Source organism: Capricornis sumatraensis, chromosome 14, assembly GCF_032405125.1.
Source record: "Capricornis sumatraensis isolate serow.1 chromosome 14, serow.2, whole genome shotgun sequence".
NCBI classification, from domain to species: domain Eukaryota; kingdom Metazoa; phylum Chordata; class Mammalia; order Artiodactyla; family Bovidae; genus Capricornis; species Capricornis sumatraensis.
This window is the reverse complement of record NC_091082.1, coordinates 77,738,520-77,765,003: the sequence shown is the minus strand read 5'-3', so window position 1 is coordinate 77,765,003 and position 26,484 is coordinate 77,738,520. Positions and strand designations below refer to the sequence as shown.

Sequence of the window (26,484 nt, the reverse complement as noted above, 5' to 3'; positions counted from 1 at the left end):
ATGGAAGATAAAAATCATGCGATCATTTCAATAGATGCAGAAGAAGCATTTGACAGATTTTAACATCTGTTTGTGATAAACTTTGAATAAAATAAAATTATAGAAGGAACGTACCTAAACATGATAAAGGCCATATATGACAAATTGATAGTTAACAGCATACTGAATGGTGAAAACCTGAAAGCTGTCCTTTTATCAGTGAGATCAAGATGCCCACTCTTGTTCAACATAGTATTGGAAGTCCTAGCTAGAGCTTTTAAGCAAGAAAAAGAAAAGACCTCTAAATTGGAAAGGAAGAAGTAAGACTGTCACTATTTGCAGGTGACATGATTTTATATATAGAAACCCCTATAAACATTTCACCAAAAATCCATTAGAAATAATAGACGAATGTAGTAAAGTTGCAGGATATGAAATCAAAATACAAAACTGTTGCATTTTTATACCCTAATAAGAACTAGCAGAAAGAGAAAACAATCCCATTTACATTCACAGCAAAAAGAATAAGATACTCTGGAATAAACTTAACCATGGAGGTGGAGACTTGTACACTGAAAACTGTAAAGCATTGTTGAAGGAAATTGAAGAAAACAGAAAGTAATGGAAAGATAGCCCATGTTCATGGATTGGAAGAATTAACATTATTAAAATGCCTATATTACCTAAGGCTATCCACAGATTCAATCCTTGTCAACAATCCCAACAACAGATTTCATAGAAATTGAACAAAAAAATCATAAAATTTGTATGGAATCACAAAAGATCCGGAATAGCTGAAGTAATCCTGAGGAAAATGACCAAACCTGGAGGTGTCACACTCGCTAATTTCAAATTACACTGCAGAGCGCCCCCGGAGGAGGAAACGGCAGCCCACTCCAGGATTCTTGCCTGGAAAATCCTGTGGACAAAGGAGCCTGGCGGGCTCCAGTCCATGGGGTCACAGAGAGTCGGACACAACTGAAGTGACTTAGCATGCATGCACAAAGCTGTCCTAATCAAAATTGCATGTTATTGGCAGAAAACAGACACACAGATCAATGGAACAGAATTGAGAGCCCAGAAATAAACCCACACATACATATGGATAACTAAGAACCTACCATGGAGAAAGGAAAGTCTCTCCATTAGTGCTGGGAAAAGTGAACAACTGTGTGCGAAAGAATAAACTGGCACACTGTCTAATACCATACACAAAAAATTAACTCAAAATGTACAGAAGATATGAATGTCACATCTGAAACCGTGAAATCCCTAGAAGGAAACAGACTGTACACTCTTTGATATTAGTCTTGGCAGTAATTTTTTTAGATATGACTCCTCAGGCAAAGGAAATAAAAGCAGAGATAAATGGGATGACATCAAACTAAAAAGCATCGGCACAGCAAATGAAACCATTAACAAAATGAAAAGACACCTTACTGAGTGGGAGAAGGTACTTGTAAATTATATACCTTTTAAGGGCTAATATTCAAAATATATGAAGAACTCTTCTAAGTCAACAACAAAAAAACCAAACAACCTGATTAAAAAATGGGCAGAGACTCTGAATAAATCTTTTCCCAAAGAGGACATACAGATGTCCAAAAAGCACATAAAAAATGTTCAGCATCACTGTCAAGGGAATGCAAGTCAGAGTCTCAGTCAGATATCCCCTCATGCTCATTAGAATGCTGGTTGTCAGAAGTGTTGGAGAGGATGCGAAGAGAAAGGAACCCTCATACACTGGGAGTGGGAATGTAAATTAGTGCAGCCACTATGGAAAACAGTGTGGAGATTCCTCAGAAAATTAATATAAATACCATATGATCCATCAGTTTCACTTCTGGGTATTCTGAAGAATATGAAAACAGTAATTTGAAAAGATGTATACAGACCTATGTTTATTGCAACATTATTTATAATATCTAACATAAGGAAACAACCTAAATACCACTGAAGGATGGATAAAGATGTTTGTTTGTGTGTGTGTGTGTGTGTATATGTGCCGGGGTCCAGCCCCGGTGGATCCAGGGAATTTGAAGGGTGGACAGCATTGGCGTGAGAAAAATGTATTTATTGATTGATATAAGATTAGATTAAGAAACAATAGTGTAGTAGGAAAATTAAGTGGAGGAAGAGGGCTGAATAGCTTGGATTACACGGAAGACCAATAAAATTCCAGACAAGGAATTTGTACCATCTACGTTGGGCCACCGTCGCTCGCTTGAATATCTAAGGGTGCCTCGCCTTAGGCTCCCTTTCGCACGAGTCTTAACAGCCAGGGCAAGTAAGTAGACTTTGGTGAGCCTCCGCGCCCCAGATGGAAATTCAGCCTGAAATTAAAGTAAAGAGCAGAGGGAGGGAAAGGGAGAGAAGAAGAGAGAGAGAGACACGGGGGAAACCAGTCCAGCGACTGGCTCCGTCCTCTATTGTTCAGAAGGCCTTTTATACTTTTGATAAAACATGGAGATCAATGGGTAACACAAAGTTATGCAGCGTTAGCAGTCCAGACTGTTATCAAAACCAGGCTTTTCTCTCTGCATACCTAATTGTATACACAAGTCTTAGGTAATTTACATCATCTTCCAGCCAAAAGAGCCAATTAACATTTTACAGCCTTTTTTCTGATAAGGGTTTGTCAACCAGAAGACTTATTTGTGTTGATCTTCCCAAGGTCTGGTGCCACTCTCAGAAAGCACTAAATAAAGTTACATTCTTACACAGCAAAGATATAACAACTTACAACAAGTAGAGGGTGTACAGTGATTTACAGCAAAAGAGAAGCAATTAACTCAAAAGTCTAGTGTTGCTAACATCAAAACTACTATGTATCTTTTTCTACATCCTGCTTGCATTGAGTAACATCCTTCCAGGTGCCTAAAAGATAAAGAATATGGAGGTCTGGCAGCAATCCTTGAGTCAACAGTGAAAACCCGTCACCAATATGATTTTTAACTCTTTAGAAAAGGCTCTGTATCTTAAGATGCTTTCAAGCTTTGTGCCTCTCGCGGTTGGGGGGCTGTAAGCAATTCACAGGCTGTAAGAAGTCTGGGGAACCTGTTAGGCAAGCTAGAGAGCTATCAGAGGGGGTTTAACTGAAACATCCTTTTCAAACGCAGAAGACTACAGCCCTGAATTGACTTTTTTCCAGAGAATATCAGAAGAGTGGAAAAGCAGGCAGATTCTTTTTTTTGGGGGGGTGGATGCTCAGGAAATTCCAGGGGGAAAACCTGAGCTCTGATTAGCCTTGCCATCAGAGCTCTTGCCGCATGACCTTGTCACGGGTGGAATTCCTCACGCTGGCTCCCGGCATATATGTGTGTGTATATATATGTATATATATATGCAATCAAATACTACTAAGCCATAAGAAACAATGAAATCTTGCCATCTACAACAACATGAATGGACCTGGAGGATATTATGTTAAGTGAAATAAGTCAAATGGAAGAAGACAAATATTGTATGACTTCACTCATGTGAAATCTAAATGAAATGAAATGGAACAAAAACAAACAGGTAGATACAGATTGGTAGTTACCAGGGGGAAGAGTAGTGGGGATAGGGCAAAATGGTTAAAGGGGGTCAAGTGCATAGGGATGGATGGAAACTAGACTTTGGTGGTGAGCATGCTGTGGTGTGTACAAAAGTAGAATTATAATGTTATACATGAGAAACTTACTGTTATAAACCAATGTTCAAATGGTTATAAACCTCAAAAAAAAACCCACAAAAAAACACTGTAATTTTCTGCTCTGTGCATCTTCTTCCCAGTTTTGCTTCTAGAGAAAACTGGCTTTTATCTTTTTTATTTTTCATTTCTTGAATGTGTATTCTGTATCTATAATAGTAAATTTATGCAGTTTTTTTTCTTTGTTCTTTGGTGTAACAGCTTATGACGTGTCTATTTACTTTTTGCTCTGGTAGGTAAGATTTTGACTTACCTGTTCCCCTGTATTATTACGTAATATTTTTAGTTCTTCTGTTGACCATGTCTCTATTTCTTTGTTCCATAACTATGGACAATACCATTTGTCTCTGTAAGATGAATCTAAGAGTGTATTTATCCTCTCTTTTACCTCATTAGCTCCTTTTACCACTCAGCTTTTGAAACTTGTATGCTTATTTTAACATTTCTCAAAGGTGGTAATATTTATATTCTTTTCAGTAATCATAATTAAGATTCCATACTTAATCTGTAGAATGATTTTCAAATCTGGAATTTTAATCAACTTCATCTGTAATATTAGTATCATTATGACTGTAAATATTGTTCATTATATCAGGTAATATTTGTATCATTATGACTGTGAATATTGTTCATTAAACAGGTAACAGTTATATTTTGTTAAGTTTAATTGTGATGGCTACTGTGACAATGTAAGTTTTTAAAAACGTTTTATTTTGTATTGTAGTTTAACAGCAGGGGGGCTCAGCCACACATACACATGTTATGACAATATAGCTTTAATGGGATCTTTTTTCCTTATACTACACCAGTAAATCAAATTCACGCTGTGTGCTAGTTTGCTAAATATTTGGACCATACCTTTTGTGATAGACCATCTCCAAGATGGCCATATGCAATCCTTCTCTCCTGCTAGTTACACATTTGTTTATTCCCTTCCCAGGAATCGATTGGTCTGTGTGACCAGTAGCGTAAAGAAAAGTGGCGGTGTGTCATTTCTGAGGTTAGGTTATAAAAGCTGTGGCTTCTCTCTTGGGGATATTGTCTCTTTCTCTCTCATTACTTGCTCTGAGGGTTACCAGCTTTCATACTGTAAGGACACACAGCCCACGATGAGGCCCACACCGGAAGAAATAGAGGCCAGCACCCACACCCAGCAGTCACGTGAAACCTGGTCCAGTCGTGTGGATGAATTTAGGTGCAGATTTCTCCGGTCCCAGTAGGCCTTTGAGATGACTGCAGTGCTGGCTGACAGCTTGACTGCAGCCTCATGAGAGACACTGAGCTGGAAACATCCTGCCTAGCCTCTTTGGATTCCTGACTATCAGAGGCTGTGTGAGATAGTAATGTTTGTTATTGTAGGCTACCAAGTTTTGGGATAATTTTTTACATCGCAATCAGTACTTAAATTTTTTTTTTTTTTTAACCTGGAAGTTTGAGTGCTGTTATGACAAAACCCAAAAATGTGGAGAGTGGCTTTGGAATGAGCCATGGGCTTTGAGGAGAGTGTGAGGGCCTACACTGTCTTGAGGAAGCTGTTTATAGAAGCCTTGTGGTCTTTGATAAGACTGCAGGTGAGGGCTTGCAGGAAAACGAGGTAAATGTTCCTGGAACTTAGAGGAAGGGAGTGGGTCCTTTTTACATAGCTGTAGAAAGTTTAGCAACATGGTTGCGTACAGAGATGTGGGAAGTAGGGACGGTACCAAGGGAAGAGGGTAGTGCTGCTGGGAGATTTCCAACAAAAGTGTTTAATAAGTTTGATGTGGTTTCTTCTTGTCTCTTTTAGTGAAACGTGAGAGAGAAATTAGAGGAAGGTTTGTTTTTGTGGTGGCTTAAAACAATAGAGCTTTATTTTATTTTATTTTTTTTATAGTTTTGGAGGCCTGAAGTCTGAAATGAGTATTATTGGGCAGAAATCAAGGTGTTAGCAGAGCCTAGAGCTTCTAGGGAAGAACGCATTCCTTGCCTCTTTCAGTTTCTGGTGACTGGGTGTGTTCCCTGACTTGTGCCAGCATCGCTTCAGCCTTCAAGGCCCTTATCTTCAAGCCTCTTGTCTACTTCAGTGCTCCACTGCCTTCTCTGTGCGAAATCTCTCTCTGCCCCTCCCTTATAAGACATCTGTGATGGCGTTAGTGCCCATCCTGATAATCCAGGGTAATCTCTGCCTCTCAAGGTCCTTAATCACATCTGCACACACTCTTTGAATAAAGTATCGTCTACAAGTTCCAGGAATTAGGACCTAGTATCGTTGGGGCTGCCTCGAGACTATCACATATATTTGAGTTCCTCTTTTCCTCTGTCTCTCCATCCCTCTCTTCCTTTCTTTCTTTCAAAACTTTAAAGACCATGAATATATTCTGCTCTTTTACAAAACTGCCCCTTAGATTTGGCACCCATAGATTCTTGCACAGACCAGTGTTTCCATCGTGGCTTCAGTTCAGTTCAGTCGCTCAGTTCTGTCCGACTCTGTGACTCCGTGGACTGCGCACACCCGGCCTCCCTGTCCATCACCAGCTCCCATCATGGCTTCATAATAATGATTTTCCAGTTCCAGCACCGGTTCTACCTTAGTGATTATCCTCCCTATCTCTTTACTTGTGTGTCTTTGTAACTGTTCTTCTGTTTACCTGAGTCTATGTTATCTATCTGTATAGCTGCATGTTTGTGTATAGTGTCTATTTGTGCATTTATCCATCTATCCATTATTTATTTGAACTCATATACCTAATTCCTCCCCCCCCCCCCCCCCACAATAGTTCAGAATTCATTGGGCCTGCCTGGTAGCGCAGATGGTAAAGAATCTGTCTACAGTGCAGGAGATCTGGGTTCTATCCCTGGGTCGGAAAGATCCCCTGGAGAAGGGAATGCTGCAGTGTTCTTGCCTGGACAAGAATCCCATGGACAGAGGAACCTGCAAGGCTGCAGTCCATGGAGTCGCAGAGAGTCGGACACGACTGAGTGACTTTCATGTTCACTCTTTCTTTCAGGGTACCAGATGCCCAAATTGTTCTAGCTTTGACCAGTAGGGCCCCTTTACTTTGGCTTCTCTGTCCTTGAAACTTTTCACCATCAAATGTTTTTGTGGTTGTTGTGTTTTTAAAGCACTTACTACTTTTAAGCATAACAAGATGTTCAGTGCTCATCTGTGAGTTTATATGCTCCATCCTTGGAATCAGCCATCTCTTCATATAGCCCTGGTTGCTTTTTGTGGGGAATGTTTTTAGAAACTATGTTAGTTATCAATTTTTTGCATAAAATTAGCTCCAAATTCACCAAATTTTCCCCCCTTATTGGACCTACTTTTCCAACTGGCATGTATAAACTTAATCCGTCGAGGTGTTGGAGGGACCCTGTGGGAGATGGACTTATGCTCCTGCGTGCTCTGTGTTGCCAGTGGCATGGACGTGTGTGGGCTTCCCAGTGGTTCTCACCCTCTAGCAAGTTTTGTTTCTAGTTCCTGTCTAGGGCTCCCCTCTTTCCACCTGTGGCCTGCTGATACCACAGCAGAGTTTCCTGTTTGGCTGTCCAGCCTGCAGTTCTCAGCCCAGTACCTTTGGCCCTCCTGCTGCAGAGCAAGTGGCTGGGGCAGCCCAGCTGACTCTTAGCCAGTCTGCTGCAGCCGCTGTTTCCAGGAGGCCCGAATTCAGCCCTGGGGAGCAGGCCCCCTTGCTAGGACTGCCTTCGGTTCTTTTCCTCCATCCTAGGATATTCCTTACACTTCTCTTTTATTCCTTCTTAGTAGTTAGTCCTGTGCAAATAGTTAATAATTCTTTATAAGACTTTCCCTCTTCAAACTGCTGTGTGAATTCCACTTTTTGGCTGGACTCTGGCTGCCGCAGGGTCCTCTGTCTGGGCAGTAGATAAGCTCACTCTCTGGGTGGTAGACAGGCTCACTGTAGCCTATTCCAAGGCTCGCCCAGCTGCTGTAGTTGGGAAACAGTGCATTTATGTGCATACATATTACAATGCATATGTTGTACATACTTCCATTCATGTGCAAATCTGCACATATAAGCCTTTGACTGTGTGGATCACAATAAACTGGATAATTCTGAAAGAGATGGGAATACCAGACCACCTGACCTGCCTCTTGAGAAATCTGTATGCAGGTCAGGAAGCAACAGTTAGAACTTGGCATGGAACAACAGACTGGTTCCAAATAGGAAAAGGAGTACGTCAAGGCTGTATATTGTCACCCTGCTTATTTAACTTCTATGCAGAGTACATCATGAGAAATGCTGGACTGGAAGAAACACAAGCTGGAATCAGGATTGCCGGGAGAAATATCAATAACCTCAGATATGCAGATGACACCACCCTTATGGCAGAAAGTGAAGAGGAACTAAAAAGCCTCTTGTTGAAAGTGAAAGAGGAGAGTGAAACAGTTGGCTTAAAGCTCAACATTCAGAAAACAAAGATGATGGCATCTGGTCCCATCGCTTCATGGGAAATAGATGGGGAAACAGTGGAAACAGTGTCAGACTTTATTTTTGGGGGCTCCAAAATCACTGCAGATGGTGACTGCAGCCATGAAATTAAAAGACGCTTACTCCTTGGAAGAAAAGTTATGACCAACCTAGATAGCATATTCAAAAGCAGAGACATTACTTTGCTGACTAAGGTCCGTCTAGTCAAGGCTATGGTTTTTCCTGTGGTCATGTATGGATGTGAGAGTTGGACTGTGAAGAAGGTTGAACGCCGAAGAATTGATGCTTTTGAACTGTGGTATTGGAGAAGACTCTTGAGAGTCCCTTGGACTGCAAGGAGATCCAACCAGTCTATTCTGAAGGAGATCAACCCTGGAATTTCTTTGGAAGGACTGATGTTGAAGCTGAAACTCCAGTACTTTGGCCACCTCATGCGAAGAGTTGACTCAGTGGAAAAGACTCTGATGCTGGGAGAGATTGAGGGCAGGAGGAGAAGGGGACGACAGAGGATGAGATGGCTGGATGGCATCACGGACTCGATGGACGTGAGTCTGAGTGAACTCTGGGAGATGGTGATGAACAGGGAGGCCTGGCGTGCTGCGATTCATGGGGTTGCAAAGAGTCGGACACTACTGAGCGACTGAACTGAACTGAACTGAACTGAACTGAACACCTGCTGCTGCTGCTAAGTCACTTCAGTCGTGTCCGACTCTGCGACCTCATAGACGGCAGCCCATCAAGCTCCCCCATCCCTGGGATTCTCCAGGCAAGAACGCTGGAGTGAGTTGCCATTTCCTTCTCCAATGCATGAAAGTGAAAAGTGAAAGGGAAGTCGCTCAGTCGTGTCCGACTCTTCGCGACCCCATGGACTGCATTCCACCAGGCTCCTCTGTCCATGGGATTTTCCAGGCAAGAGTACTGGAGTGGGGTGCCATCGCCTTCTCCGATATATATATATACACTTACATGTGCTTATTTCAGAGTTGTTTATGATAGCTTTTGCCAAACAAATTTTTATATGTTCAGTTTTATTCCTGAATGTTCCTCCACTAACCTCCTTGCCAAGATTTTATGGTTTTGGTCCTGATGAGAAAGGTTGTCCCATACCTACATTTGCTTGTAAGATGATTTTTATAGCTTAAAAAATTCTTTTTAATATCTGTGTGGAATTTCTCTTTGAATGGGATGTCAGATGATGCTCCATTTTAGTTTTCTTTCAGATGGTTAGATATCTGTTGTCAGATCACTTATTCAATAATTTGTATTTTTCCTAATGAAATCTTTGTTATACTTTTCATATGCATTGCCATTAATTAAGGGTTTTTTCTTTTGTGGCATTTATTTGTCTATTCTTACATTAATTCTTGTTTCTATACCATGTTGATTTTTGTATAATGGCTTTATAGAGTATGTTCTGATGCTAGCTATATTTCTTATCAGCATTGGGGAAATGCTGCCTTGCAAGGTCGTCTTGGAATTCCTGGGGCTCTTACGTTGGTTCTTCTTGGTTCCAAGAAGCCATGCCAATTATCCATTATCCATTTATTGCCTCTTAGCTTCAGGTCCGTTCCTTTTTTTTTTTTTGATTGGCCTCACTGTGGGGTTTGTGGGATTTAGTTCCCCCATTTTAGTTCCACTGGACCTCCAGGGAATTCCCTTCAGGTCCTTTCATTTCCTGTTCCACATTAATAGGCTGGACTCCTTAAGCATTTCCCTTTACAGTGAGTATTGCAGTTAAGCTCCACTTAAACATATGCTTAACTGTAGGGGACACTGGCGGGGCACTCTGGGAGGGTCAGGTCTCCTCTCCCTCTTTGCAGTCTGCTGTGGACTGTTTTTTTTTTGCTTTTGCTGTGCTGTTGCCAGAAGCATCTGCCTCAGCCATACACCTGGAGCCCAGGCTCCTGATGAGCTTGTAGCTGCAGTTAGTCCATGGCCATCTAGCTAAGCACTCCACGGTCTCCAGGCCTGTTGGAGAGTGGGCTTCACACACACTCTCTCTGTGTATCTGCCCCTCAGCTGCAGCCCGCTGGCACTCTGTACCCCTCCGACAGGACACTAAAGCTCAGGCCTCATTGCCCTGTAGGCGAGCAGATTCTTGATGCTCCCCCCTTCTGCATGCCAGTCTGACAGCTTCGGCCTGCCTTCCTTACCTCAGAAAGTCATTTCCTGTGGCCTTGCTGACCCTGACAGCGTGTTCCCCAGGCCTTGCATGACCTTGCTTTATGCGTGGGCTCCCGGCACTGTGATTCTCTTGTTGCCCACTTGCCAGCCCTGTCCCTTCTGAAGTATGGAGGGGGTCTTTCCTGGTGACTGTGGACTAGTCCGTGGAGCCCAGCAAATGTTTCCCAATCCAGTGGCTGTAACCATACCTTTTCCAAGAGGATCTGAGATCAAACCGTGGGGAGGGCTTCCCCCTTCCAAGTTTTTTCTTCCTTAGGTACCCTGGGGTATTCACTAGGATTTTCTTTTCACTTTAGAGTTTCTATTTTTCCATTGTCATGCTTAATAATTCTTTATATTAAATTTTTCCTGTTCCAGTTGCTGTGTGATTTTGATCTCTTGACTGAACCCTGCTGTCTGTCTTTGATTTTAGAAGAATTCTGGGTGACATGATGTTATCCTGGCTCTGTTGGCTCAGAGTTCTCATGGCACAGGGATTTCTTCATTCTGATTTGATTGCAGGATCACGGTACTCGTGAGCTTCACACCTGCTTCCTCAGGATGTTCAGTGGGTTTTCACAGCTCCTTGAGATTTGGGCGCAAGATGCAGAGAATCTTACATAGTATAGCAACATCAGTGACATTTATGCCAGAATAAAGGGGTCATTGAAAGCTTCTTGCTACAATTCTTTAATTTTAATAAATGCTAAATATTAACAATTTATGATATATGCTGACATTTCAAAATATAAGTAATGGCAAGAAGTATCTTGGATGCATAATTAGAAAGATAAAAAAACAATTGAGGGAAGTGGGCAACTGGTCACTCGCCACAGAACCATGAGTTCTGATGGTTCCATCCGTTCATTACGTTCTTGTACTCAGCATTTGGGGATCCACGAACTCCTGTTATTGTAGGCTGTTAACCTCTGACTGCTTGCTTTTGGCCTTTGAGTCTAGACATCCCATTGGTTCTCCACATTTCTCTTGCTTTCTGTTCATAGTTACTATCCAAACTCTGTGGTTCCTTCCTTTTTTTCATGACACCTGTCCTGTTTAAGGTTGTCAAGTTGTAGCTGGTTACATGCCGTGAACATAAGACTCTGTTACTAGAGTCTTCTATGGTTAATTTCAGCTTAACCCTTAATCATCTGGGGGTTTTATGAGCACATTTAATTCAAGAAACATTTTAGAGATGGGCACTGTTGTATACAGTGACTGGAGCCTCTGCCTTCTCAGAAATGTAGAGTCTCACAGTTGAAGCAAGTGTCGTGATCCAGAAGTGCTTTAGGATGTGGCTTTCATCCGGTCAAGTTTTTAAGTCTTCTGATTCTCTACTTTTATTATGAAGGTGCAAGTAATGTAGAAAATTGACTATTCTGAGGAGTTTTAAGAATCATACTTATAACGCCACACCAACAGTTTTTTGTTTTTGTATTCTGAAAGTAAAGAAACTTCTCTTGTATTATACCTGTCTTTTCCTCTGCCTTTCCTGAGCTGTGTTATTTAGAGACTGCTTTGTTCTTGTTTACAGATGTATCTTCAGCTTGTAGCACCATGCCTAACCATATATATACTTGAAAAATACAGAAATAATGAGTTAAGGTTTAAGAGCTGGACTAGTTACAGACAATGTTACCATTAAAAATCAGTCTCATGGCAGAAATTTAAAAGTTTGATTATAACTAGTATGGGGAAATAGATATAGGAAGAGTAGAAATTTGCATAGTTTGGGGAGGACAATTTGGAATATACCTTTTCCTGTTTTTTAGTAAATTTTACTACATATCTATTCTCTTGTCTACGGGGAGATGATTATTGATTATTAGATATTTGGCTTCAGAATTCTCCTTTACACTCTTAAAAATTATTAAAGCTTGAAAAACTATTGTTTATGTGGTTGTAGCTATTAATATTTATCACAGTAGAAGTTTAAAAATATTTTTGTACTTAGTTAAAAATGTAATGTGAGTATTTTTATGAAAAATTAGTGTAGTATTAGTTCACTTAAATGAATCTTCAATGCCTGGATTAAAAGAAAAATTCCTAATTCTCATATCTGCTTCTGGATCCAGTCTGTGGTGAAATGTGATGAAGTATACGGAGAAGGCAATGGCACCCCGCTCCAGTACTCTTGCCTGGAAAATCCCATGGATGGAGGAGCCTGGTCGCTAAGAGTTGGACACGACTGAGGGACTTCACTTTGACTTTTCACTTTCATGCATTGGAGAAGGAAATGGCAACCCACTCCAGTGTTCTTGCCTGGAGAATCCCAGGGATGGGAGAGCCTGGTGGGCTGCCATCTGTGGGGTCGCACAGAGTCGGACACAACTGAATCAACTTAGCAGCAGCAGCATATGAAGAAAATTTAGGGTCACACATATGATGTTGTTGAAAAAGGGAGGAGTGTTTTAACAGCTTTTCAGATAGTTGAGGATACTCTTCTTTGATACACTGAAGCTTGATAGTGGTAAATTTGTTCTTTTTTGTTATTGAAGTATAGCTGATTTACAGTATTATATTAGTTTTAGGTGTATAACATGGTGATTTGATATTTTTCTAGATTATACTGTATTTGCAGTTACTATAAAATGTTGGCTATATTTTTTGTGCTGTGCCTTGCATCCTGGTATCATATTTATTTCATGCCTAGTAGTTGGTACTTCTTAATCCTCTACCACTAATTGCCCCTCCCCTCACCCTTTTCTCTGTTGGTAACCACTAGTTTGTTCTTTGTATCTGTGAATCTGTTTCTGTTTTGTTATACTCATTTGTTTATTTTTTAGATTCTACAGATAAGTGAAAATATACAATGTTTGTCTTCCTCCGTCTGACTAATTTCAGTAAGCATACTCCCTTCTAGGAGGTCCATCTATGTTGTTCCATATGGGAAAATTTTATTCTTTTCTATGGCTGGGTAGACAGCAGTAATTTCTTAAAGGCTTAGTTACATTATGGAATCTGACACTCAATCAATGAACCTTTGGTCCTTTGTTGTATTAAAATCCATTTGTCTGTCTTAGATTTGAATGTATCTTTTACTTATGTGTAAGCTTATGGCATGCATTGATCATTTGACAAGTATTGGTTCCCTGAGTTATGCAGATTTTGCAAATGTTGGCCATTTTCATTAAATAGAATCCGAAAATGTTAACTATCACCACAGATCTCTAAAGGAAATTTTTTAAAGTATTAGGAAGCTGTCAAGCTTATAGTGAATTGACAGCTTGAATTTCATCACTGAAAATGATGCCATTGGTTGTTTTCTTTGAAGTGTTAGGCTCACTTTGTTTATTTTTGAGAAAATATCTGTCAGATATCCAAGTCATAGTAGTTTATATATTTTTTACCCACAGACTTTCAAAAAGAAATGGCCTCAAGTATTGAGGTTTAATAAAGTTAATTTTTATGCTTCATCATGGACATTCTTATGTAAAACTGGCATTAAGAATTTAATATGAGTGGCAGTAAGGAATATGACGATTACTAATCAATGTAGTTTGGTGCCCTTGTGTTGGTTCATGCCAAGAGGTCAGCGGCTTACTGCCACCGCTTTTAGATTGCCAGTGCAGATGTCCATGTGGTGAAGAGTGCAGCTGCTGTCCTGGTATCATTATGAAAATGGTTTTGACCTTATTGATTCTTTGAACTCCCTTGGGGGACCCCCAGCAGTTTGTGGACTACACTTTGAGAACACATAACATATGTCTGGACACATATATGTGTATACAGATGAGTGTCCTTGCAGCATTTTTTCCCCTTTATTTATTGGAATGTAGTTGCTTTAGTTTGGTTAGTTTCCACTGTACAACAATGTGGGTCAGCCATTTGTATCCATATGCCCCCTCCTTGGGTCTCCATCCCCCTCCCGCAGCCCAACCCTGTGGGTCATCACCAGAGCTCCCCGCTGGCTGGCTGTTTACCCATGGTAGGTCATGTATGTCAGCGCTGCTCTCTGTTTCTCCCTCCCTCTCCTTCAACAGAAGAAAACTGAAGCTGAGTTTTCTCACTATATAATTGTATGGATGTGCCATACAAACTTAGACAATTACAGGATTCTGCAGCTATTTGTGGTACACTGATATGAAAACATGTCCAAGATTTATTTTTAAGATAAAGAAACAAATGTTGCATAGCAGTATGTTTAGTCAGATCCCATCTGTATTTAAATAGACATTCATGTTTGTGTGAAGACATACCTAATGTGTGCAGCCTGTGGTGACGTGGGTGGAGAGATATTTTTACTTTCTACCTTACACCTTCTGTATTGTGGAATTCAACTGTGCCCAAGTAGCTTGTGATCTTGTGCAAATTAAATGATTAGCTGTCACTGGGTGCAAGGGAATGGCTTCTGAATTGGTTGAGATTCTTAGCTATTATTGTCTGTTGCTAGTTGGTTATTTCCAACTTTTCTACACATCCTTACATATTAAAGAGTGAAAGTTTCTTATTAATCTTAGTAAGTAAGCAATTTATCTCTTTCAGTAACTGGTGCAGTCCATTTGTAATACTTATAGTTGCAGTGAACCCTGCAGGCAGCAGCTGTGGCTGTGTGCAGGGAAGTTTTAGTTAATCATCTATCTTTTTAGCTAGTCTCACATTTTTAGTACATGAGCCTCAGCTGCAAAAGAGTCCTGTTTGTGATTTACAGAACCATCAGATCTGTAGTTACTATTCGAGTGTTTCAGGGAAAAGAACATGCCTTTTGGAATCAGATTTAGGCCCAAATCTCCTCTCCACTGTTTACTAGTGATGTGATCTTGTACAAACTAACATCTGAGCCTGTGTTGTTATTGAGGAGTTAGGGATTACAGCTTCCTGTCCTGAGGATCATATCGGTAGCGTGTGTAGCTCAGTGCTTGGTGCACACCAGCTCCGTTAGCTCTCATCTGTTGCTCGGTCTGCCCTTCCCCTAACTCACCACACTCTCCGTGTCTCCTCCGTCAGTGTTGCCCGGCTCCGCTGAGAAGCTTCCGGTTAGCCTTCCAGGGCTCTAATTGTCTCTTCTAGGAAGTTCTCTGTTTTTTTTTGGGGATAGTTGAGATGGTTGTTTTCCCCTCCTGGCTCTATGTCTCACCAGTCTGGCCCTTTTCTCCAATTTTTTTAACTTGCAAAATTTACAGAAAAGCCTAAAGAATAATATAGTGAACAGTTGTATACCTTTGGCTCAAGTTCACTAAAGAACATTTTGCCACATTTTCCTGGGTCTGTGTGTATCACTTTTTTCCTGAACCACTTGAGAATACATTGCAGATCTTGTGACATTTCATCCCTACTTCCATATTTCCCGTTACTCAAGAAATTTAATGCTGATGTTATACTGTTGTCAAATATGTAGTTAATATTCAGTTTTCTCTAATTATTCTAAAAAATTTTTTTTAATCCAGGATTATATCTGTAGGTTCGTTTCTTTAGACTATTCCTTATGCATTTTTTTGTCTTTTCATGACTTTGACGTTAAAAAAAATTATTATTTTGCTTTTGTTTTAAAAAATAACTATTTATTGGCTGTGCTGGGTCTTTGTTCTGACATTTTAAAAGAGTATTAGTTTGTAGGTTTCGCAATCTTGATCTTTTTTGAGATCATGAAAAACTGTTTTTTGTTTGTTTTGTTACATCTCTCCTCACACTGTGATTTCCTGTGAGGATGGGAAAAGCAGCTGCTGGCAGATGGAGGAAGGAACTGCCCGACACTCCCTATCTGTTCGACCTCGGTGTTTCTTACTAGGGTTGGCCTGGCATTCACAGCTAGGCTGTGGTGTTCTCCTGTTGCATATAAGCAGTTTCACAGAACAGGAGCATTAGACAAGGGCGCCCTGTGTCTTTGGAGCAAGAGTAAAACAAGACCATTCTGTCATCATGCCTGAACACAGACAAAAAGATGGACATTGTCAAGTCACAAAAATGATCAAGCTTCGCTTCATCCCGGCTACCATGGTGACTGCAGAGTTTCTTTTATAAATCACAGCCTTAGCCTCTCTTCATTCTTCTTGCTTCATAGTAAAATTTATTAAAACCATAGAATCGAAGAAGTAGATAGAATTAACAGAATCTTAGAATGGCTCCCAATTCCTGAAAGAGCAAACAAAGCCCCACTTCTTTGAGTCTTTCCCCCAGCAGCCAAGAGAAACACTAATTCTGTAAGTCCTCTCTAACACCCTCTGAGTGAAACGCCCCAGGGTTCCCCAGAGTATACATTCTTCTTAGTCGGAAGGAGTCTTAAATCTAACTTCTTTAACTAGAGGTACGTTCTTGGTGCTGTTGACTAGAGGGAATTCACACCTAAGAACTCGGCCTCTCTCTTCTTTTTGCCTTGTGAATCAGTTTTTAATACAGTTAGGAATTAGTACCAAGCTTCTCTGGCTAGTTTCTTACTGGTCAAGGATAACCTTTGGTTTTGTTTAACTGGGTTTTGGTTACTGACAGTTGCATTTTTAAAAAGCTGTAAATCCTGCTTTCATGAGTTGTTCTTTATAATTTAAAAAAAAAAATGGAGAAGGTTTCAAAGACAGCTTAGAAATCAAAGAAAGTGAAAGTGAAGTCGCTCAGTTGTGTCTGACTCTGCGACCCCGTGGACTGTAGCGTACCAGGCTCCTCTATCCATGGGCTTCCCTAGGCAAGAGTACTGGAGTGGGTTGCCATTTCCTTCTCCAGGGGATCTTCCCAACCCAGAGATGGAACCCAGGTCTCCCGCATTGGAGGCAGACGCTTTAACCTCTGAGCCACCAGGGAAGCCCAGAAATCAAAGAGAGAGACTGTATTTTCAGTGCTTTACCAGCTTTGTGAGAAGGTTTTGGTTTAATTTTCCTTCTGCTGCTTTTAATAGCAAACCATTGTGGAGTAATTTGGAGGTGGTAGAGTGACTTAAAGATAATATATACACACTCACACAAATAATATAGTACATAATGTGTAATACTGCATAATAAACCTCAGGAAAAATTTGTTTTACATTTTCTATCATAAATTACCTATAATTTTTCTACTCTTCACAAGAAAATAAAATTTCCATTCCTGTAAATGGAAATTTAAAGGCTGTAAGAGAAGCACCTGTTTATAATTTCTCATTGTTGTTGACTTTCAAGGGAGGTTATGATGATATTAAAAGATTAACAGTTTGAGAGTAGCCCCTAGGGCATTGTCTCCCATTAGAATTACTGTTGAATCTTGCTACTTTTAAATTTAATTGTCAAATTAGGTGGCTTTGTTACATGTATTAGAGCCAGTAGTCATTGCATTAAAATTTATCTGCTTCTCTTTGTCTGTGCTACCAATACTGTTTCTTATTTTTGTTATTCTGAAATATCTTGGGAACAAAGAAGTGAACATGTTCTTTTATCATATTTGTTCTGATGAGAGGATTTAGTGTAATTGAACCTTTTAATGCATTAGCCTTTAATTTTGGTTGTACTCTGAAAAATGTTCTAATTCATCTCTGCTTGTCCAAGTTTAGTGGAATAGAAATGCATAGATCAATAGAAATAGAGCAAAAATGCACTTTTGACATGTTTATTCTACTTAGAAGTTGATATACTCACAACTTAAGCATTTAAATCTACTTTAATGGGGAGGTGAGGTGAGTCATTGATCACACTAGGATTAAAGCAGCCAAATTTTTGTGTATTTGTTTCAACTAGTAAACTAGCGTTTTTTTAGGATGTCATCAAATATGGGAAAGTTTTTCATTTATATTTCTCAACAAATTATTAGTTCATTTGAAGGTAATATCGGGTTGTCTCATGGGTTGAAACATAATATAATGTGTGCATTTTCTGGATTTCTGTTCTAAGATTATAGATGCTCACGCAATTACTACTACTGAATTTATAGGTACTGCAGTTTGCTTTTTTGTTTAAAGGATAAATATGCTGGACAATAATCATAAGCATTGGTGAATACTCAAATTCTTATTTAGGCAAAAGAAGGGATAATGGACGTTTTTAGCTGTCATTTTAGCCTGTTTGGCCAATGTGTTTTTTCCCCCAGGATTGAATATCTTAGGTTGTTTTCAGGTCAGAGAATTTGTGCTACATGTTACAGTTCTCAGAAGTTTGTTTCCAGAGAATATTATTGATAGGTAAGCTAGCAGTGTCACTTTAGACGTGTTTTTGTCATTGGAAGAATTCAGTGTAGTTGTTGAGTGTGAACTGGAAACTAGTAGATTTAGCATAATGGATAATATTAGTTCTGGCTTCTCATGGCATATGCTCTGGATGTAGCTGCAGGCAAGGTGGCTCCAGAGTGATCAGGAATCCAAACTCCTTCCTGCCTTGTTCTGTCTTGTTTTTAACCTCCCACATCCTAGTCCTTCCTGGAAGGGGAAAAGGAGACAGAAGAAAGAGGAGGAGGGGGAGAGTGTATATAGGAGGGTGTGTAGCAGTTATCTCTTAAAGAGATTTCTGGTAAGCTGCAGAATAGATTTCATTCATATATTTTTGGTCAGAATTTAGTCCACATGTAATCTCAAGGCAAGCTGGAAATTATTGTCTATTCCCCCCCGCCCCGGGCTTCTCAGATAGCTCAGTGGTCAAGAACGGGCCTACTGATGCTGGAGACGTGGGTTTAATGTAGGAGACATGGGTTTAATCCCTGTGTCGGGAGGATCCCTTGAGAAGGAAATGGCAACCCACTCTAATGTTTTTGTCTGGAAGATTCTATGGACAGAGTTTCTAAGTTTTTATTTACTCAAATAGTCAACAAAAATATATTAGCCCATTCTATATACTGGACAGTATAATGGTACTTGAAGATTTAAAGAAACCATGATTGGTTTATTAAGAGCTTTTTATGTGCTTGATGAGGAGGGCATGGCAACCCACTTCAGTGTCCTTGCCTAGAGAAACCCATGGACTGAGGAACCTGGCGGGCTATGGTCCATGGGGTTACAGAGTTGGACACGACTGAAGTGACTGTGCATGCATGCATGTGCTTGGTATGGAATTATTCATTTTGAGTACCTTGTTCATTTTCTCCATTTTGTAAATTAGAATGTCATCAACCTAAATTTTATAATTACCAAGTGAGAGAGCAAGTAGTTTGAACCCAGGTCTATCTCTCAAACCATTTCTTTCAGTTGTCATTAAGTTAGGGTTAACGTTTCATTAGACCCGAGACACATTAAGCTGAGGCATTTAATTATTCAGTTTCAAATTCTTGCCTTGGGTAGTATAACTAGGAGTCTTTCTCTCTTTTTTTTAAGGTTAACTAGCGTTTTTGTGATCATACTACCTTGCTTATTTACACTTCATAGACTTGTAAAAACCTGTTCATTTTCTATATAACTATTTCTATTGTTTTATATATATATATATATACCCATTTCTATTGTTACATATGTATAACCATTTCTACTGTTATATATATACACACTCATTTCTGTTGTTATATATGTAGAGCCATTTCTATTCTATTTCTGTTTAAAAACCTGTTCACTTTCTGTTGTTAACCATGTTAAGGTGATGTCATGATTAAAATCAACAAGCTTGAACCTCAGTTATTTTCCACAAAGTCTAGTTATTATCTTAAGTTTGTCAGCTGGGAGATGGTGTAATCTTACATGTAAGTGCTGGTTTTAAAGTATGTTGGATTAGATGTGTGTGATGTTTCCTAGCTTAGAACATCTTTTTTTTTTTTTTTTGTAATTCTGTGCTCTCACAATAGAGTTGAGCGTTTTGAAACAAATTTCCCTATAAACAATAGGGAGAGTAGAGATTTGGCACAAATTTAGTTAGCATACGAAAATTTAATCATTAATTGTGTTTCTGAGTGAGTGGAAAACAGATGTGATATTTTAAAAAGTTGCTAAAAAACAGATTTCCTTACTTTATCGTTATATTAAGTACTTAGTAAGCTCCTGGAAGAAGCATGGCCGGGTAAAAGTGACCTCTTTTCTCTGTACTCTCGGATGTACAGTATTTAATGCTTTGACTAAAGCAACTGAGGGCTCTGTTTTAATCCGTCTATTTCTTTCCTCTCTTTCACTCATTTGCGGCTCTGTGATAACTGCTAAGAAGTTGATTTATTTCCAGTAAGTTGTGGTGCCTATAACTAAGAATCTCTTTATGCTTCTGTTTTCATTAACATTTTGCAAAGCCAGTCAAGTATGGGATGTGTTACTTTTTGATTTTGTAGTTTTTTAACCTAAATTGCAGTCAGTATGATACTTGGCGTGCGACAAATACCAACCGGTGGTCTTATCTGAGGGTAGCTCAAAGTACTCAGATTTGAAAACGTCTTATCAGCACTCAAACTGTATATATCATTAAAAAAATTTCTATGAAACTACCTTTCGATCACCTTGTAAACCAGAGCTCACTGCGCCGTGCGGGTTCTTCTGTTTTCTCACGAGAGTGCTTTGTGTACACTGACAGCATCGCACGTGGAAATTGGCTTGAAAGCTTTTTGCTTCAAGCTGAGGTGTTTGACCCCACTGCCATGCAGATGTTCTCATAATTTCCTCTCTTCGACTCCTTTTATAAATCAAAAAGGAGTGGGGAAGGGAAAATGATATGAGTAATTGCAGTACTAAATTACTGTAGAAAACTATTTGAGTTCTTTATAATTCTCTTTTCAACTTTAGTTTCAAATTGCCAGCTTCTTAAATGGTAAGGTTTTTGTATTGACAGCCTTTAGATTATGACAGCACTATTTATTGGCTAGTTGCCACCTCTGCCTCCTGTTCTAGGAGAAACGTTCCTTTCTTCCCTGGTGGGAGCACGAGTGATTCCAGTTATGGAGACTAGATTTGACTTCAGAAGACTGCGTGCTGATCTCAGCAAAGCGCTTTCTCATTGGGAAGCTCAGCTGTTGCAAACCAGCTTTGGTCTTTCTTTCCTTCAGTGTTGACTCTTGTTTAATTCTAGGGCGATTTGCTGAAACCGTTATTGAAGAGAGGAGACAGTGTGCTGAAGACCTGCTGCAGTTCTCTGCCAACATTCCTGCCCTCTATCACAGCAAACAGCTTGAAGAGTTTTTCAAGGTTTGCTGTTCTTTCTGGAATATCTTGTATCTTATTAAATGTTTTTATTTTCTAATGTATAGTAAAGCAAGATTTAAGTGTTTTTTTTTTCATCCCCAAACAAAATGTCATTTACTTTTAAATTTCATTATTTAGTAAAATGACTAGAAGTTAATAGTAAATAACAGTGTCTGGCATGTCTTCTGTTTCTCTTGTGAAAATGTGTACAGTTTGTGATTCACCGATTTAAGAAAAATTGTTGCAGAGGGCTTAGAGATTATCTAATTCATCATAATTGAAATACTTTAAAACGTTTAAATATCATGAAACTCCAGTAGTTATCTTCACTTTTTGAGGTTTCTTTCAGTAATAGACTTCTTTTGGGGACAGAAACTACTGTAAGTCCATATTAAATTTGTTCTAATTAGACTAATTTGTGTAAAGATAGAACAAAAATAGTTCGTGTACAACTTAAAAGAGGTAGTCTAGTACAAATTGTATTACCAGAGGTCTTTGGATATTAGTGTTTTAAGTTTCTTGACATGAGATGCCTTCATTCTGAGTTCATTATCATTTCTACTAATAATATTCTAGTTTATTATGTATTGAATTTTTGCTAGTTGTTGGTTAACATCAGTGTCTTTCTTCAGTATTAATGTCTTAATTTTTCTATTACATTTAGCTTTCTAGACTAAAGCTAGATGATTGTGCCATAATTATTTTTTCCCTTCTTTAACTAAAAATCTACTCAGTTGTATAAATGTAATTTCTTAGAACATGTAGCCAGCAAGATATATGAGGATCTTACAAAAGAATATTATCTACAGAAGGAATTTATTTTTTATGGTCTGTTTTAGTTTGCTGAAGGAAGTTGATCTTTTGAAAGACATTACAAACTTGTGATTTGGAAATAATAGTAGAAGAGTTTGTGGTAATAAGATTCTTGCTGATTGACTTTGTTGCTTAATTTTTCATTACTCTGCAAACTGGGTTGAGATGATGAATTGGCTTCTGCTTATGACCTAATGCAGATATTTAGGATAAAAGACCAAATCAAATTGATACAGTATTAGCTATTTGCTAAATATAGCTGTTTCTGTGTAATCTATCCTTATAGAAAAAGACAGCATTATTAAGCAAGAAGAATATTGCTTTATAGAAATTATGAAAGGCACTCTTGCAAATTAACGCATACCAAGGGCTAAGAAAAGAATATAGAGATCAGATAGTAGATTTTGAATAACTTAAATAAAAGCTGTTCATTCTGTTTCTTTTGGATCTGGGAACTCCTCATTGTAACTGTTGCTGAAAGACACTTATTTTTGGGTTGTGTGAAATGAGAAACAGAAGAAGAGGAAGAAAAAATTGGGCAGTTTAAGAAAAGTCAAGCTGGTCTTGGAAAATATCTTGGAAATATCCTAAGCAGTGTGTTTGGTGGGAGAGGTATACTGATTTAATATCATAACAGTGATGCTTAGTTTCTTAATGTAGAGATGAGTAAATATGGTCTTACAAGGTTATTTAACTCCCAAGTAAGCAACAAAGCAAAACTCACCATGTTATCTTATCTGTCTCATACAACAAAGTTTTTTTTTTTCACATATGTACATATTTTAAAATTATAGTTGATTTACAAGATTATGTAAGTTTCAGGTGTACAGTATAGTGATTGACAGTTTTAAAGGCTGTACCCTGTTAATAGCTACTGTACAATATTGGCTATATTCCCTGTGCTGTGCACTACCTCTTAATCCCCTACTCCTATTTTGCTCTTCACCTTTTCCCTCTTCCCAATTGTAACCTCTAGTTTCTCTGCGAGTCTGTTTCCTTTTTTTTGTTTTATTCATTAGTTTCTTTTTTAGATTCCACATATAAGTGATATCAAACAGTATTTGTCTTTCTCTGACTGACTTTTTTCACCAAACATGACACCCTCTGAGCCCATGCATTGTTGTTGCAGATGGCAAAATTTCATTACTGGGGAATGTAAAATGGTAAAAATCACTTTGGAAAACAGTTTGGCAGTTTCTTAAAAACATAAACTTCTGTTGATCTGTGTGCCTGTTCTTTTACTAATACCATACTGTCTTGATTACTGTAGCTTTATAATAAGTTTTGAAATGAAAAAGTATAAGTTATCCCACTTTATTTGTATTTTTTTTCTGAGTTATTACAGCAGTTTTGATTCTTTTGAATTTTCATAAAATGTTTTAACATCCATGTGATGCACAAAAGTTTGTCCATGTGAGCACAAAATTCTGATGAAATTTTGATTGGAATTGTATTAAGTATACAGTTCAATTTGGGGAGAATTGTTATCTTACTATTATAATCTGTGAACATGAAATAACTCACCATTTATTTAGGTATTGTTTAATTTATCTCAGCACTGTTTATGATTTTCCTGTATAAGGTACTTCTTTTGCCAAATTTAATACAAAATATTTTATTCTTTTGATGCTATTATGAATGGAATTGTTCTTTCATTTAGCATTGTGCTTTAAAGGTTTATCCATGTTATAGCCGGTATCCATTAATTCTTTATTTTTAAATACTAATTATAATTTTCCTTTGTGTGGATCCATAGATATACCACATTTTGTTTCTCTCTTCATCAAGTTGATGCACATGTGGGTTGTTGTCTCCTTTGACTACTATGTGAATGATGCTGTTATGAATATTGGCATATAAGTTTTTGTGTGGACATTTTTTGTTTCTCTTAGGTATATACTTAGGAGTGGAATTGATATGGGAAGATTTTAAATTCTAGTTCAGTTTATTTTCTTGTATAGGTCTAGTCTAATTTTCTCTTTTTGCTTGATACTTGATACAGCTTGGTAACTTGTGTTTTACTAGGAGTTTTCATCTGAATCCTGTAATTTCTTCATACTGTTCACTTACAATGTTTCTAACTCATGTAGGAATGGTAGTGATGTCCTCTCTTTTCATTCATAATTTTGGTGATTTGTGTCTATTTTTTCTTGACCCATCTAGCTAACAGTATTTTTGTTGATCGTTTCAAAGGATGGACTTGGTTTCATTGATTTTTTTTTCCCCTGTATTTTTCTGTTTCGTTTCACTGATCTCTGTTCTAAACTGTATTTCCTTCCTTTGGCATGCTTTGGATTTAGTTTGATCTTTGTCTGATTCTTTAATTCCTTAAATTGGAAGCTTTAGTTATTGATTTGAGATGGTTTTTCTTGTCTGACATAGGCATTTACAGCTATAAAGTTCCCTCTTAGCACTGTTTGAGCCTCATCTCATAAGTTTTTGCTTTATTTTCACTTTTATTCAGTTTAAAGTATTTTCTGATTCCTTTTGTGATTTTTTCCGTTGATCCATTGGTTATTTGGAGGTATGTTCTTTAATTTCCAAATGTTTGTGGGTTTCTTAAAGTTTCGTCTGTTACTGATGTCTAATTTTGTTTTCTTGCGGTTGTGATCAGAAAATATGCATTGTATGATTTCAGTCCTTTTAAATTTATTGAGACATGATTTATTCCCTAGCATGTGCTCTACCCTGGAGAATGTTACATGTTGACATATTCTGTTGTCAGAATATTATATTTATTAATACAGGTGGAGTAAATATTAATTCAAGTTAGTTGATAGTATTGTCTTCATTATCCTTGCTGATTTTCTGTCTAGTTGTTCTAGCAATTATTGAGATTGAGGTATTGAAGTCTCTTATTATTGTTGAATTTTCTATTTTTCTTTTATGTTGAGTTTTACTTTAATTTGGGCCTTTTTTGGCATTTGCATGTATGTTTAGAATTGTTTTATCTTCCTGATGAAATGATTTACTTAATCTTATGAAATGTCTCTCTTTCTAGTAATGTTTATTGTCTTAAAGTCTGTTTCGTGTGATTTTAATATAGGCAGTCTAGGTTTCTGACAGTCTGCATGTACTTTTCTTTTAAATTTTGCTTTCAATCTGTTTGTATAATTGAATCTAAAGAGTACTCTTACATGCACGATATATAGTTTGATCCTATTTTTTTAATCTAGTCTGAGAACTGCTGTTGTTGATGTGGTATTTAGTCCTTTTGTATTCAATTAATGATAAGACTGAATTTTTGTCTGTCACTTGCTATTTGTTATATGTCATACATATTTTTTGTTTTTTATTTCTACTTTATGCCACCTTTTGTATTAAATAGGTATTGTTTATTGTACCACTTAAATTCTTTTTTTTTTTTTTCCTGTGTGTGCTTTTATTTAAAAAGAACTTATTTGTTTGGTTGCCCCAAGGCTTAGTTGTGGCATCCAGGCTCAGTAGTTATGGGCATGGGCTTAGTTGCTCTGCCTCCTGTGGGGTCTTAGCTCCCCCACCAGGTTTTGAACCCAGGTCCCCTGCGTTGCAGGGCAGGTTCTTAACCATTGGCCACCAGTGAAGTCCCTCGTGTATGTGCTTTTAAAAGTTATATTCTTACTGTTTGCTCTAGGTATTAATGTATGCATTTTAATTTATGACAATTTACTTGAGAAGAATACTAAATTCTGGTCAAGTAGAGCTTTCTGGTGCAAACTTGCTCTATCTACTTCTCCTTTTTTATTATCATCATCATAGATAGCATATTAAAAAGTGGAGACATTACTTTGCCAACAAAGGTCCATCTAGTCAAAGCTATGGTTTTTCCAGTAGTCATGTATGGATGTGAGAGTTGGACTATAAAGAAAGCTGAGCACTGAAGAATTGATGCTTTTGAACTGTGGTGTTGGAGAAGACTCTTGAGAGTCCTTTGGACTGCAGGGAGCTCCAACCAGTCCATCCTAAAGGAAATCAGTCCTGAATATTCATTGGAAGGATTGATGCTGAAGCCAATACTTTGGCCACCTGATGCAAAGAACTGACTCATTGGAAAAGACTCCAATGCTGGGAAAGATTGAAGGCGGGAGGAGAAGGGGACGGCAGTGGATGAGATGGTTGGATGGCATCACCAACTCAATGGACATGAGTTTGAGCAAGCTTCTGGAGTTGGTGATAGACAGGGAAGCCTGGCGTACTGCAGCCCTTGGGGTCACAAAGAGTTGGACTGAGTGACTGAACTGAACTGATACCTCATATATAAACAGAACAAGACAGTGTTACAGTGTCTTTTTAAAAAGTTAAGGGAGGAAAAAATAAGACCACATATATATGTAGTCTTTCTGTTTGCCTTGTTTCTCTGTTTTTTTTTGGTGTTCTTTATTTGTCTAGGTGGATTGGAATTACCATATGTTATTCTTTTCTTTCAGCTTGGAGGACTGTAGTTTTCTTTTGTGTGTAAG

General features: G+C 38.4%; 1 protein-coding gene across 4 annotated transcripts in view; it reads left to right on the top strand.

The window, feature by feature from the left end:
* Nucleotides 1-26,484, top strand: part of RPS6KC1 (ribosomal protein S6 kinase C1) — a 210,640-nt gene that overhangs the window by 32,151 nt on the left and 152,005 nt on the right. For all 4 annotated transcript variants that reach the window (XM_068985998.1, XM_068985997.1, XM_068985994.1 and 1 more), the window contains one exon: nt 21,120-21,235. In XM_068985998.1, coding sequence (XP_068842099.1) covers nt 21,120-21,235 — 116 coding nt within the window. The remainder of the gene's footprint in view (nt 1-21,119; nt 21,236-26,484) is intronic.